The sequence below is a fragment of the Patagioenas fasciata genome, chromosome Z (assembly GCF_037038585.1).
Source record: "Patagioenas fasciata isolate bPatFas1 chromosome Z, bPatFas1.hap1, whole genome shotgun sequence".
Taxonomy (NCBI): Eukaryota; Metazoa; Chordata; class Aves; order Columbiformes; family Columbidae; genus Patagioenas; species Patagioenas fasciata.
This window is the reverse complement of record NC_092560.1, coordinates 13770252-13785860: the sequence shown is the minus strand read 5'-3', so window position 1 is coordinate 13785860 and position 15609 is coordinate 13770252. Positions and strand designations below refer to the sequence as shown.

At 39.9% G+C, this 15609-nt stretch overlaps 1 protein-coding gene across 4 annotated transcripts in view; it reads left to right on the top strand.

Moving 5' to 3' along the window:
• The window catches only part of LINGO2 (leucine rich repeat and Ig domain containing 2), a 515822-nt gene extending 507174 nt beyond the window's left edge, over nt 1–8648 (top strand). For all 4 annotated transcript variants that reach the window (XM_071801808.1, XM_065861030.2, XM_071801807.1 and 1 more), the window contains one exon: nt 4296–8648. In XM_071801808.1, the coding sequence (XP_071657909.1) occupies nt 4296–6152 (1857 nt within the window). In that variant the 3' untranslated portion in view covers nt 6153–8648. The remainder of the gene's footprint in view (nt 1–4295) is intronic.
• Nucleotides 8649–15609: the final 6961 nt, after the last annotated feature.

The window sequence follows — 15609 nt, the reverse complement described above, 5'->3', positions numbered from 1 at the left end:
GGTGGATTGGATAGCTGCAAAAAGCATTTCATATTTTTGCTATCTAAAATGAACACTCCAGGGATGATAGTCTTCCACTGAACCTGTTTACTTTGTGCTTCATACATTGGGTGAATAAGATAGGAAATGAATTCCCTGCATGCTAGAAGTATCGGTATGAAAGTGCTAACCTCACAGACGGAGCTTTGAAAGCAATGATCAGAGAACCCGAAAGCCCGTTTGATCTGAATTCATTGCAAATACCTAACTCACAGACCCCTATAGATTTCCAGTTTTAACTTAGTGCCTAATGAAGTGAAGTTTATATCTAAAAACTTTTGTCACAGTTGGACATAACTAGTAATAGTTACTTGCAAGACTACAACTTAAGGGGGAAACTAAATGAATCTCAGCAGGTTGTCCTTCTACGACAAAGTTGAAATGTGCTTTTATAGGTAGTATAACAAAGAATAGTCTTCATCCAGATCTCCAGAGTACATTGCAAAACCAGCATGCAATTTGTCTCATATTATTAGTCTCTGCATAGAAGTGTCAGAGTGGAAAGAAGAAGGCACGATACTCAAGAGTGAGATTCTTCCACAGCTTTCCAAGAGGAATAATATGTGCACTATTCATTTATGGTCAAAGAACAAAATTTATATGCAACTCCAAGAGAATTTATTGCTCACCAAATTATTATTTTAAAAGTCAGAGTACAACAGCTGTTTATTACTGAGGCCAGTTACAATAAGGGTAACGCTTACAATCCAAACCATTTTCTGTTGAAAATTGTTCATGATACAACAAGATCAGTAGATCCAAGTATCTGTTCTTTGTCTCACAAGTTGAATCCTCACCCTTCTGATCACTCATAGTCTGAGAGGACAGCCCTCCTCTGTCAGGCAGGATGATTAGGTGAGATATATCCAAAGTCATTTGCTAGGGGAGTATGAAGTTGTTGCAGCAGAGTTACTGATGGGAGTTTCTTCTTCATCAGTCTGGGGTTTACTCAATATTATTTTATTATTTTATTTTTCTAGAACAACTGTCTGCATCATAAATTTAGTTACACTGTATTTGTTTAAATCTATGACTCCTTCTCTTCCTCCTTTCTTTTATAATAGAGTTCACATGACTGCACACACATGAACAAAACTTGACTCAAATTTGAGTTAAAAACTTCTTAAGCATTAGTCATATGGTTCTCAAAGTCCAAAGAAGGTCAGGCAGTGAATGGATGCTCATTGGGTAATTTTGTCACTATAGGTATGAGCAGCTGGGCAATAGTCATCTGTCCACACCTGAGAGGAAGTTACAGGCAGGACTTATGTAAATAATTTTACAAGTACAGCTAAAATGAAGCTCAAATTAACTGATCTGGAAAAGGCCTCAATATGCTGGAGGCACCTTGTTTTATTAATGAGGTCCCTTCCAACCTTAACCATTCTGTGATTCTGTTATGAAGCCTGACTGCAGGTACTACCACTTGGTCTCACCAGGTTGACTGTACTGCAGGAGTTAAGGCACTTCCACAGTCCTTGCTTGCAGTGTGCCTTACTCTGCAAGTGTCTCAAGCACACCTTCCTTTAAAGAGAACCTACATTATTCTTTTTTTTCTTCTTCTTCTTTTGAAATGGGTTATTGAGTGTCTTCATGTAGTAGCTAACCTTGAAAAACTCTCTTGCCTTTGATGACTAAACCTGTAAAGTACAACCTTTGGAGAAGGGTAGTTAATTTAACAAAGGTTATCTTGTCTTCTACTATCCTCCGTTTTAACCTGAAGACAGAAGTTAATAAACCTCTTACTAACTGTGATTTCCATGGAATCTGTTGTGCTTCTTTGGACATTGTGCTGCTTAAACACAGGCAGCTCACATTATCTTGTTTTTCTCAGAAACACCTAAGAGCTCATTTACATGTCCTGGAAGTATAAAGATATATTCTGTAAACCCTTCTCAGGTCTTTGGTTCTAAAAATTTCTTAAAATCTCTCTGTGTAGTATAACAAAAGAGTCATTTTTCCTTAATACAAATTCTAATCAGAGATGCACCAGTTCTTCATTCCTCATCTGAGCCATTAGGTATGTGTGTGTGCAAAAAAATTACACCTATTTTTAGCTGTAATGTATACCATAAATATTAAAGGAATGTTTTTATTGTCAAGGAGCTCCTTTTCTTGAAGATAATACATCATTAAGGTTTGCCTTAAAACATTGATGTGAATAGGAAAGGCAAAAGCCTAGTTTCATAACACCTCACAGAGGCCCAATGCTGTAAACTTATCATAAACATAATTAGCCCTATTTGCAGAGCGTATGGTATTTATCTCTGCATACCACTGTCTTGAGGAGAACTACTGAGAGTGGGAGAAGAATAATACCTAACCTCCTTTACTGTTCATGGTAGGAAAAGCTGTTTCTTCTCCTCTGATGTCTGGAGGTGAAATACTGGATAAACAGATCACAGTATCACAATATGTTAGGGACTGGAAGGGACCTCGAAAGATCATCTAGTCCAATCCCCCTGCTGGAGCAGGAACGCCTAGGTGAGGTCGCACAGGAATGTGTCCAGGCGGGCTTTGTCTCCAGGGAAGAAGACTCCACAACCTCCCTGGGCAGCCTGTTCCAGTGTCTGTCACCCTCACTGAGAAGAAGTTTCTTCTCAAATTTAAGTGGAACCTCTTGTGTTCCAGTTTGATCCCATTACTCCTTGTCCTATCATTGTTTGCCACTGAGAAGAGCCTGGCTCCACTCTCATGGCACTCACCCTTTATATATTTATAAACATTAATAATGTCAGCCCTCAGTCTCCTCTTCTCCAAACTAAAAAGACACAGCTCCCTCAGCCTTTCTTCGTAAGGGAGGTGCTCCACTCCCTTAATCATCTTTGTTGCCCTACGCTGGACCCTCTCCAGCAGTTCCCTGTCCTTCTGGAACTGAAGGGCCCAGAACTGGACACAATATTCCAGATGGGGTCTCACCAGGGCGGAGTAGAGGGGAAGGAGGACCTCTCTCGATCTACTGACCACCCCCCTTGTAATACACCCGAGGATGCCATTGGCCTTCCTGGCCACAAGGGCACAGTGCTGGCTCATGGTCATCCTGTTGTCCACCAGGACCCCCAGGTCCCTTTCCCCTACACTGCTCTCTAATATGTAATTTCCCAATCTATACTGGAACCTGGGGTTGTTCCTGCCCAGATGCAGGACTCTACACTTTCCCTTGTTAAATTTCATCAGGTTATTCCCCGCCCAACTCTCCAACCTGTCCAGGTCCCGCTGGATGGCAGCACAGCCTTCTGGCGTGTCAGCCACTCCTCCCAGTTTAGTGTCATCAGCAAACTTGCTGATAGTGCACTCTATGCCCTCATCCAAATCATTAATGAATATATTGAATAATATTGGCCCCAGTACTGACCGCTGAGGCACTCCACTAGATACTGGCCTCCAACTGGACTCCGCACCATTGACCACCACTCTGGCTTCTCTCTTTAAGCCAGTTTGCAACCCACCTCACTACTCTATTGTCTAGACCACACCTCCTCAATTTAGCTGTGAGGATGCTGTGAGAGACTATGTCAAAGGCTTTACTGAAGTCAAGGTAGACCACATCCACCGCTCTGCCACCATCCATCCACCTTGTTACATTCTCATAAAAGGCTATGAGGTTGGTCAAGCATGACTTACCCTTGGTAAAGCCATGCTGACTGCCCCTAATGACCCTCTTATCCCTGATATGCCTTGAGATGGCACCAAGGATAAGCTGTTCCATTACTTTCCCAGGGACAGAGGTGAGGCTGACCGGTCTGTAATTACCTGGGTCCTCCTTCTTGCCCTTTTTGAAGACTGGAGTGACATTTGCTTTCCTCCAATCCTCAGGCACCTCTCCCGTTTCCCAAGACTTAGCAAAAATGATGGAGAGCGGTCTAGCAATGACTTCAGCCAGCTCCCTCAGCACCCGCAGATGCATCCCATCTGGACCCATGTCCAGACTATTTAATTGCTCCCTAACCCAGTCCTCATCAACTAAAGCAAACTCCTCCATTGACCTGGCTTTATCTGGGGTCTCAGGGGTACAGGGCTCCCCAGGACAGCCTCCAGCAGAGTAGACAGAGACAAAGAAGTCATTCAGCAGATCCTTCTACAAGCCACATAATAGTGAAGGAAAATCTGAATTTATTGCTGTTGCCATTCACAATAGGTTTTATTGTTTTATTTCAAACGACAGCACACATGCCTGCTTTGCAATGGTACAGTAAAATTCACAGAGTTCTCCTTTTGTGGCAGTTTTAACTCTTTTCCTGTCTTCACCCCCACAGGCCTGTGACGGAGGGATAGACCGGATCAGTGGAGTCATGCATCACACAGCTGTATCATGCTGGCAGCCATTCCTGGGTCTGGCTGTACTGCTGGTCTTCACAGGCCCCACCATAGGCTGCCCAGCCCGCTGTGAATGCTCAGCACAGAACAAGTCTGTCAGCTGTCACCGAAGACGTCTGATGGCCATCCCAGAGGGCATTCCCATTGAGACCAAAATCTTGGACCTCAGCAAGAACCGACTGAAGAGCGTCAGCCCTGAGGAATTCACGTCATATCCTTTACTGGAGGAGATTGACCTCAGTGACAATATAGTTGCCAATGTGGAGCCTGGAGCCTTTAATAATCTCTTCAACTTGCGCTCCCTGAGGCTGAAAGGAAACCGTCTGAAGTTGGTCCCCCTTGGGGTGTTCACTGGGTTGTCAAACTTAACAAAGCTTGATATAAGTGAAAACAAGATTGTCATTTTACTGGACTACATGTTCCAAGATCTACATAACCTAAAATCCCTTGAGGTTGGGGACAATGATTTGGTTTATATATCACACAGGGCCTTTAGTGGACTGCTTAGCCTGGAGCACCTTACCCTGGAGAGATGCAACCTCACAGCTGTACCAACAGAAGCTCTTTCTCACCTCCACAACCTCATCAGTCTGCATCTGAAACAGCTCAACATTAATGTTTTGCCTGCTTATGCCTTTAAAAGACTGTTTCGCCTGAAAGACCTAGAGATAGATGCCTGGCCCCTTCTGGACATGCTACCTGCCAACAGTCTGTACGGTCTCAACCTTACTTCTCTCTCCATCACCAACACCAACCTGTCTGCAGTACCTTACACTGCTTTTAAACATCTGGTTTACCTGACACATCTAAACCTCTCGTACAACCCTATCAGCACCATTGAAGCAGGCATGCTTTCAGATTTAGTGCGCCTGCAGGAACTCCACATGGTGGGGGCCCAGCTACGTACCATTGAATCACATGCTTTCCAAGGGCTCCGATTCTTACGTGTGCTTAATGTGTCCCAAAACCTGCTAGAAACCCTAGAAGAGAATGTATTCCATTCCCCCAAAAGCCTTGAGGTCCTCTGCATTAACAACAATCCTCTGGCCTGTGACTGCCGTCTCCTTTGGATTTTACAGAGACAACCCACTTTGCAGTTTGGAGGCCAGCCACCAATGTGTGCTGGCCCAGACAGTGTCAAAGAGAGGTCATTCAAAGACTTTCACAGCACAGCTCTTTCCTTTTACTTCACCTGTAAGAAACCCAAGATACAAGACAAGAAGTTGCAATACCTGGTAGTGGAGGAAGGGCAGACGGTGCAGCTGATTTGCAATGCCGATGGTGATCCACAGCCCACCATATCCTGGGTTACCCCACGTAGGAGGCTGATCACAACTAAATCAAATGGAAGAGCCACTGTGCTGGGAGATGGAACCCTGGAGATCCGATTTGCTCAAGACCAGGACACTGGGATCTATGTTTGTATTGCAAGTAACGCAGCTGGGAACGACACCTATTCGGCCTCCCTTACGGTAAAGGGATTTACTTCAGACCGTTTCCTTTATGCCAACAGGACCCCTATGTATATGACAGACTCCAACGACACGAGTTCCAATGGAACTAATGCGAACACCTTCTCTCTGGACCTTAAGACAATATTGGTGTCCACAGCTATGGGCTGTTTCACATTCCTTGGAGTGGTTTTATTTTGTTTCCTTCTTCTTTTTGTGTGGAGCCGAGGGAAAGGCAAACACAAAACCAGCATTGACCTTGAATATGTCCCTCGCAAAAACAATGGTGCTGTGGTTGAAGGGGAGGTTGCTGGACCACGAAGGTTCAATATGAAAATGATTTGATGGTATTCTGCTAGCAGTGCTTTTTCTGTGGCATTAAAACCAATTAAACCAGCCTGGCATGTGGACTTGCTAGGCAGAAGCAGCTTAATGCAGCTGTCACTCTATCAAAAGGTTACATGAAAACAGAAAGACTATTTGTGGTTATACAGCAGAGCCTCCAGACCTTGAGGCAGATATGTCAGGGCCTTTCATAGAACTGGTAAATTGTACTAACTGTTTGCATTGCAAATATTGGCATTCTGGGGATATCAGCAATGAACCGCTGGCTCATGCTCATGGACAATTGTTCAACATTTTCTACCACTACAAAAAGAAAAGAAAAAAAAAAAAAAAACCACACCTACAGTGTAGGATTTACATACTTAAAGAAAAAGACACATTTGTCTAAAACATACTCTACAGTGAAATTTGTATCTATAGATCTCATTTGGTAAAACCTTGCATCATCCCTTCTAGTTGGTTCAAGACCACAAAAAATTGGTAGTTTTTTTTAATCTACATCTATACTGTGTACATTTTAAAGCAATACAAATGAGAGGTTGTGCTTTTAGATATCCACCAATACTGACCCAAGTGTGATGTCACCCTCCTTTTAACCACCATCCTACTCAAATTAGACTTCTGTAGTTACCAATTAGAAATAACATATTTTTCTCCACACGTAGAAGGCCAGAGATGAGTAATTGAGAGCAAAAATTCTCAGCTCTGTTGATCTTCTCTTCATATAAATATAAGGCATGTGCCTAGTTTTGATACAGAATGGAATATTTTTTATATCTGTGATATCACACTGGACCAGTTTACTGTAACATAGCCCTGGATCTCAGCCAGGGAAGGCAACCCACTAGACATTGCTGGCACAGAGGACTTGAGTTCTGCCTTGAATAGAGAGAGCTGGTTTTGTTAGCCCTGATTTTAATTTCAAAGCTACTTTTAAAATGTTAATGTGTCCTGGGCAAAAAGGAAGAACATAATACATTCTGCATGCTCCTTGGTAAATATGGTCATATTACTATTTATATGAATGAATTAAAACACACAAAAGCTCTGCTACGAGGAATGAACTCTTCTCCAATGCCAAGTAAATGACGGTTGTCCATGCGTAATATGGGGATTATAAAACTAAAATAATGTTTAAAACATGATAGCCTCAAAAAGGCTAACAAACTGCCAGATATAATGAACCTCTAGCCACAATCATTCTCATCTTGTATATTTGTAGATAACACACAAACAAAGCTAATTTCCAATAACAGATTACTTAGCTATTATTGATGCCATTTTAATAACAATGTGGTTATTTTTCTTTCAGGGGCATTATCTTAGAGCAAGAGGGGCCAGTTATTCCAGGTTAGAAGTTTTTTTATTGGAAAGAAAGCAGAAGTGGCATGTTAGTTCAGTACAAGTAACTGTTTGTTTTATGCCCCTAAACAAATTATCAAAAGGTTCAGAACTGAAACTTTATTCTTTATTGTTGATACCACTATTCTTATTTTGAAATTCTCAGCAATGGGAAGATACGGAGTTATGCAACCAATTCTCAATTTTCCAGCAATTATGAACCATGGGTTTGTTCCTAAGTGATTGATAACAAATACAATTTAAAAATGATTGGCATAACCTGGACTACAGATAATACGGACTCAAAATTAATATGAACATTTAAGAGAGAATATTCAGATTAACGTGATTTAAGAGCCTGTGTCCAATCTTAAAATGAGATTTCAGCACTTTGAAACCGAAGTCAGGCTGACCTCTAATGGGATGCAGGGGCCTCTAAAATTAGCATCCACATTCTTTGGCAGAGGTTTACTAAGCAAGTTAAAAATCTCTTGCTCCTGTCAAGGGAAATGTGCCAAAAGTTGTAAAATCCAGCTGCGCTGGAGTATCACTAACATTGCTGTAAGACCCAAGGCTAAGCAGTTTTGAGAATCTCTTTTCTTTCTGGTTGATCTTTAGTTGCATCATTGCTCCATTTTAAGTTATGAAACTGAGGAGAATGCAAGGGTTGTTAGAATTTTCTTCACTTCAGTTGGTTTTAAGTTTAGATTTGGGTTTTCTTGCTTCCTTTTTTTATGCACTGAGCTAGAGAGCTGGAGATTTATGGGGATGCTTGAGACTGATCCTCTTTGTTTTATGACAGTTTGTAGAATATTAATAAAATGGGATAACCCCTGAATAAATTCTAACACCAGGGAAATTATTTTTGCTGATATAATAACCACAGCACTGAAGTCCAAAACTCTACTGTACCTTAATGAGGGCAGTTACAGAAACAAATGGGGATAAAACAAAGTGTTTCTGAACTGCCCATTGAAGACATTTGCATGTGCCTTTCCCTTGTAATTGTAATTTTTTCAATGAGTAATCTATTGCCCTACAGTCATTTCATGTTTAATGTTAAAATCAATGTTAGAAGCAAAAATTATCCGTAATTCTAGACCATTGCATCTGACCGCTTCATATTAAATGACCAAAAGAAAAAAAAAAAAAAAAGTGCTTTTAGAATTAATAATGAGTTGCTGAATTCCCCTATTCCCTTAGAATGAGTCCAAAAAGTGATTGCATTGTTAGTGCACTGCAAGGATTTCTGAGCAGTAATGTGCTTAGTTACCTATGTGAAATGTGTGCTGGTGATGAAAATCACTGCTTGCTCTTGCTGAATACCACATTGCAGAACTGTCAGTGTTGTGTATATCGCCTTCAGTTCAGTCAGTATTCAGTTTTTAAGAATCAGTGTTTGCTCCCTGCCTCTAGCAATGTTCTACTTTTTTGCAGCCTACTTATTTCACCATGGACTTGGCAAGGCATATGGCATCTCTTGTGAGGAATGAGGACAGCATGACTCAGAGACATAGTCTTCTTCATATATATTCACGGGACACACACTCACTGTGGCTGTTTAGGGCATGTAAGGAACACAGTGTCAGGCTTAGACAAGCACCTTTTTGTCAATTCTTTTATGAAAAGATGGCTGAATGCCTACCTTGTCTTTTAAAATAATCACTACTTCTTCTCTGCTAGAGGTCAAGGAGATACCACAGTTTATGCAAGGGAGAAAAAGGACTGCGCTGTGAGGAGGCATCTGACCCACATGGCTCTCTTACTGTATATTCAGAAACCAGTGGACGATGCATACCTGCCACCAAAAGAGAGAATGATGGTTTTCCCCTACCTCCAACTTGTGTACTAGTTGCCCCTCCACTGGCTCAAGGCCAAGTCTGAACTTACCTGGTAGTCAGTGCAACAAAACTCTGAGGAGCAGCAATAGTCCTGCAGAAAAGGAGAAAACTGAAAATGTTAAAACCAGCAGAGCCACTTGAGAAAGCAGGTACCACCGTATCCTTGTCAATAATTCCTATAAGAGCAGCGCTGAGTGTCCCACAAATACATTTTGAAGTCCACTTGCATAGAGCAGTACTCCTCTTCCATAATGGATGGATGTACAAGTGCTTAGGTTTCCCATGACTGAGTTAAAGAGGACACTGCAGCAATGTATTAAGAAAAGAGTTTGCAATGATTTAAGAGTGGACTAAAGCTAAGCAGCATCCTAACTCAGCTTTGCTTTCAGGTTTTGAGCTGGTTCTCTTTTTGTTTCTTTGAAGGTTTTTTTGTTGTTTTGTTTTTGTTTTTCTCTGATTCGCATTTTGGTTCGTTGGTTGTTTTTGTTTGTTTGTTTGTTTTCCCCTTCTTCCTTTCTTATTAACTTGGAAGTGTTCTTTTCAGAAAGGCTTAATTCGCACCATCAGCTCAGTTAGATTCAAACTGGGAGACTACTTTTGCCCTCCATCTCCCACTTCCTCACCATTCTCATGTGTTCCCAGTGCCAACAGGGTCAACAGCTCCAGATAGAACCAAAATCAGCCAAGAGACTCTGAGCCCCTAGAGAACTGTCAACACAAGCTAGTGTCACTAGGTTGGTTTTTTTTAACTAAACTTTTTTTTTTTTTTTTAATCATGTTTATGCTATTCTTATACTGCCATTAAAGGTTTCCTTTGTTTATGTGAATGGTAGGTATCTCCTTTTCCTTATTTCTTGCATCATGGTATTGCACTACCTGTGATGGTAACAATAAAACCACCATAAAGAAAATTAAGAAAGAAAGCCACATTACACCCTGAACACCACAAATTTTACTGAGACACAGTAAGAAGTCAGTGTTAATATTTTATAGAAAGTCTTATCTTAAGCTTGTGATACAGGAAAACACTGGTGTGGAGGAACTTTGAAATGTAGGACATTTTGCAACTGAATCACATCTGAGATACATAGAAATAGATTTTCCTATACCATGCATAGAAGTCTGGTTTAGATATTGGAATTTTCCCAAAAAACTTTCAGGATGTGTGGATGCCAGAAGCCCACATATAACCCATAAAAAGACAAAGTATTGGCTGAAAATCCAGTAGTGCAAGCAGCTTCTGGCTGCCCAAGGACAACAGCAGCTTCTAGAAAAGATAGCCAAAAAGCTGCAGTTATATAGTTATTTTGCCTCTTCTGCTACTGCATCCTGTTAAAAAAAGGGTCCATTAGCCAGTAATAACATGGACAACCCTTACTAATTTTTCTTCAAAGAGGGCAACATTTGTGTAAATAAACTAGAGTCTCTTCTGCTTCCATCCCCAGCAGTGAAACATCCAGCAAGAAACAAGGAAAGAGAAGACTATTCTGTCCAGCTTGCTGATTATCATTTTCCCCTGAATGATTCTAGTCTGCCTGGGGCTAGCATGATGACAGCTCTGTCCCTTCCCATCCTCTTAGCTCACAATGTGGCTTGACATGCAGTAGCAGGGAAAGGAGAACATGGTCAAGCTGCGTCTCCTCCCTGAACTGTAGTTCTGGTTTTCTCAAGTAACAGGAGTGTAGCAGCAGTGTCTTAGAAATTGAAGTCTGTTGCAGCTGATCTGTAGTTTTGCCATTGGACAACATATGGGAAAACACTGGATGCAGGCTTTTTGACCTAATTTCAGTACTCTAGGGGATTTCTCTTTGTGCTAAATGAACTAAGAAAGAAAATGTAAAAAAAAACTTTCATACAGTAATTTAAAAGTTAGTAGTGCCTGAAGGAAATAAAGGAACATCTTTGGAAAAGGAAAGGGGCCTGATTGCTGGAGAATGACTGACAAAAAGAATGAGATTTTTCAAGTTAGCTAAGCAATTTGGATGCCCTGTTCCTATACCTGTAATAAGAATTACTAACTCAGTTTCCCCTGGCAGCTTATACGAATGAGAGCCAGTTGGTTCAGTGACACATGCTCCCTTTGTTTGTCTCCCAGCTCTGCCCTCTTCCCTTCTCAGTTTCAAATTATGGTGATGCCAAATGAAGATCTCTGGATTTGGTTTAGTTTCACTGCATTTTCACATGGCTTTTGGAATCTAAATCTCAAAGCAGGATCTTAAACCGTCTTCAAGCCAAAAATAAAAAAGCACGATGAAGCTTGAATTAACTTCCTCCTGCAAATTAAATAAACCAACTTCTGTGAGGTTCTTGCTACTGAATGCCAAAAGCAATCTGCAGGTTGAATGTCTGAGTTGTTTTTTTTTAACTAAATGCAGGTGGTTTGATTTAAGGCCAGCTGGAAATAAAAATCTGTATTTATAGCCTCAGCAGAATAAGGAAAGAGCTGGCACATTGAAGAAAATGTTCCATGTTATTTCAACCTAAATTTAAGGGTACTTAATCCTTCATATTCAAATAACTCATAAAAGAGTACAAAAGAGCAGACTTTCACCTCATAATCTGATTATTTGTATTTATTCAAACTGGTACCAAAATTGTCATGAAACAGAAGTTTTGAAGCAAGAGACTGAAAACAGTTTTTCTGCTCTAGTCAGGCAATGTAAATCAGGATAAATCCTCTTGATACCATTCTGTTACTCCTTAGTTACACTAGAAATTCAATAAAGTAATCTAGGTTTTTTGCTTTCTACTAGGTGGGCTACAGTGGAAAAGAAGCAGAACTTGTGTTGTAATTATTTTCTCACTTTGTGGCATGCCTTCTGTTCTGGATTCTTTGAATACTTACCACTGCTAACTGAGTTGGAGAATATGAAATGTAGATTCTGGGAAGAAAAGGAAAAAAATGGAAATGAAAATCTGTAACCTTAAAGAAGTCTGTCTATTTCTATGTGTGGTATTCGCAAGTCATTATCTCCTCACACGTAAGTCAAGAGCAATGGCTTGAAATTTCAAGGCAGCTATGAAGATGGTTGTCAGCTTGTAAACACATTAATAATTTTGATCTTTCAGAAGACAAAATATTATTACTTCTTACAGAATTAATTTACGTTATTTTGATACATAAAGCAAATGACACTTCGGCTTCATTACACTGAGCACTGTGTAAGTAGGAAGTAAATGACCCTGATCTGGTGAGCTTACAGCCATATAGTAGGAAGTTGGCTTCTGGGCAAGTATATATGATAGAAAGTCTCTCATTGTTTAGGGAAGGAATGCCATAATGCATATATATTAAAATATCATCACACTTAATGAAATCTATTTGCAAGCACATGTAGTTCATATGTATATGTTTGTGTGTGCAAAAAAAGAGTTATATTTGTTTTGACCTTTTCTTACTTCAAGTATTAAATGTATATTGTTTTTAAAAGGTGACAAGGTTGACCAGAAAAAAATGTGTTGTAGTTTATTTTAATATATATGATCATGAATATGGATGGGAAATGAAACAGCCTTGCTGTTATGATCCATGAACAAGTCGGGTTTATCCATAAGTTCACTTCATTCATGTTTGAGCAAAGTATGCTGATATAATGAAAAAAAAAAAAAAAAAAAAAGCTTTGTTTGTCGAGACAGTTGTCCTGAATGTCATTTTAAAGTTACTTTAGGGCTCATGTCATGATATGTATCATACTTATCCAAAATGAAACCCAAATAAATCATTCCATGGAGTGGTAAAATTTACTGGGAAAAGTGAAGAAAATTTACATTGCTTCCCCTATTGTAGCTAATCACTTTTTTTTCAAGGTTTAGTGGATGAAACTAAGATGAGCAAAATCAAAATACTGTTTTCTCAGCACCAGATCTGAGGTCCTTAGTGCCAAGTCTTCACAACAGGTAATCTGCTCATACCCACCTCTCTTGAACTGAGAATATAAACATTACAGTCAGAAAGAGAAGACTCTCACAGGTATTTTTCACCTGTTCACTTTCACTCCTCCTTCATTGTATGGAGCCCTCAGACACAGATGAGTTTTGAGATTTATTCTCCATGAAAAGTGTCAGTCAGCCTGTTCCCTCACTTTCACTTGCAGCGTGTATAGGTAATCGATGGGGATACCAATCAGCCTAATGGTGGAAGGAAAAAGCTTGCCACTTACCAGCACTGTGGAGAGCACAGCAGGAAATTAGATTTCACCAGCTGTGTGTCACTTGGAAGGCAACCAACACTGAGAATCTGCATCTGAAACATGATTTCAAAGGAAATCGCCAGTATTCAAACTCGACTGTAACTGCACCAAAAAAAAAAAAAAAAAAAAAAAAGAAAAGAAAAAAAGTGGTGGAAAGTAGATTCTGTTGAGCTTGAAAGGTGCTCCAAACCCCTCAGGCTTGCCCCAACCCACCAAATCAGCTTTGAAGGAGGACACTGGCCATAAGCTAGAGTATTGCTACTCCCGTTCTTCCACAGCTGGTTACATTCATCAACAGAGAATTTTGCTTATGCTTACTAGGATCATCTGAAAAAAGATTTATCAACCATGAACCCATTATCCTCTAAACCAGGGTTCTACTTGCTAGAGGGGGAAAATAAAGTTGTTATTGCTACCTCAGGAAAGGAAGAAGCAGGTTGAAATCCTGCTGGATTGCTGGGAGAAGAGACACACAGGGCCTGAATCTGAGCTCTCTTGTGCCTCCTGAAATCTGTCTTATCTCTCTGCATTTGCATTTGACACCTCCAAAAGTTTTTGGCTGACGTGCACCACTGTACCTTCCTCTGTAAAAGAACATCAAATGCAATGAAACTGTGGGATAAATTTAACTATAGATTGTGTTGAGAATTTGCTTTATTTTCATGTTCCTTTGGTTTTTTAATTCCTTAATCCGATAGACAGTCTGCAGTGTACTGCAGTACTGCCTTCAGTATGACATGAGAAAAGAGCCATTGCTCCTACCACTGCATTGAGTTTACAAAAACAAACAAACAAACAAACAAACAAAAAAAAACAACACAACATTGAGTATGCTTCTTCCAAAGGTTCCTCTGCCCTAAACTTTAGATTTCTTTTATGCAATTTAACTTACTTTTCTGAACTACCTGGCACTATTTCAAGAGGTGGAACCTGTTCCTGTAACACAGGATCTAATGTTTAATTTCCATTTCTTACAGTAGAAGTACTAGTTTTCTCCATGATAACAGAGTAGTAAAAAAACACCATCACATCAGGTAGTCACTGACAAATTCATTAAAATAATCCACTTAAGGCCAGAGTCTAAACAGAAAAGAACTTGTATGCTCCAGAGATACTCTTTTCATAAAATTTTGTAATATCTATAGATAACTCTTGAAAAACACCACCTCAGCTTTAGAAAGCATCCACAATTTTCCAGAGCATAGTCACAACTGTAAATTTATAAGAATATTTATACTTTTACAGATCCACTATAGAAGATTTGTCTCACAGTTAGTAGCCCTATGTTGGATACCATGGTAACCTTTAAATAAGCAAATCTTGGCATCCAAAGTTTATTTTAAGAAATGCCCAGGTTTAGTATTTTTTTGTTTGACAAAGGTAATGGGAAATGGGAGATCACACTATTTACCAATTAATAATATCAATTCACAGAGACTGAGTTATCCTCACATGGGGAAATGCTCACGGTGAATTTTCTGCACCATAAAACCTTCCCACACACATCTGTAGATGACAAACTATAAAAAGGGCTTTATTCATCTCCTGTACTACATGGACTGGGGGAGAGGCTGGTAATTCATGCTGTGAAAGCATGATTAACTCTGAAACTACTGGATTATGAAACACAGAGTTATTGCAAAGGACCTAACCTTGCTGTCTACAAACTCAGCAGCAGTCTGGGATATCTGGTCTAAATTCCTTCTTTCCTAGATATAGGAGATTCCCCATGGAAAGCCTTATTTTGCCTCCATTCTTGGAAGGGTAAGTTTCAACATTAGTACTTGAGGGAAAATGTAATACAATAAGTTAGTAAAATAAAGGATTGGATAGTAGAGCAAAAAATAAATTAAAACTTGCATAAAAGATTACATGACACTGGACCGTAGCACCTTGTCTAAGTAACTTTGAAATTATTTGGGTTTGCAGGAGCTGGTTTATTAATTAATTGCTAGGGAATACATTCAGCTAGTTAAAGCTGTAATCACCAGCTGGAAGATCTTGTTTACCTCATCAGTCCCTAAGTGGAAGTTATATTTTTCTGAGCTATTTTCCAATAACTTTGCTATTTATATTACTCAAAAG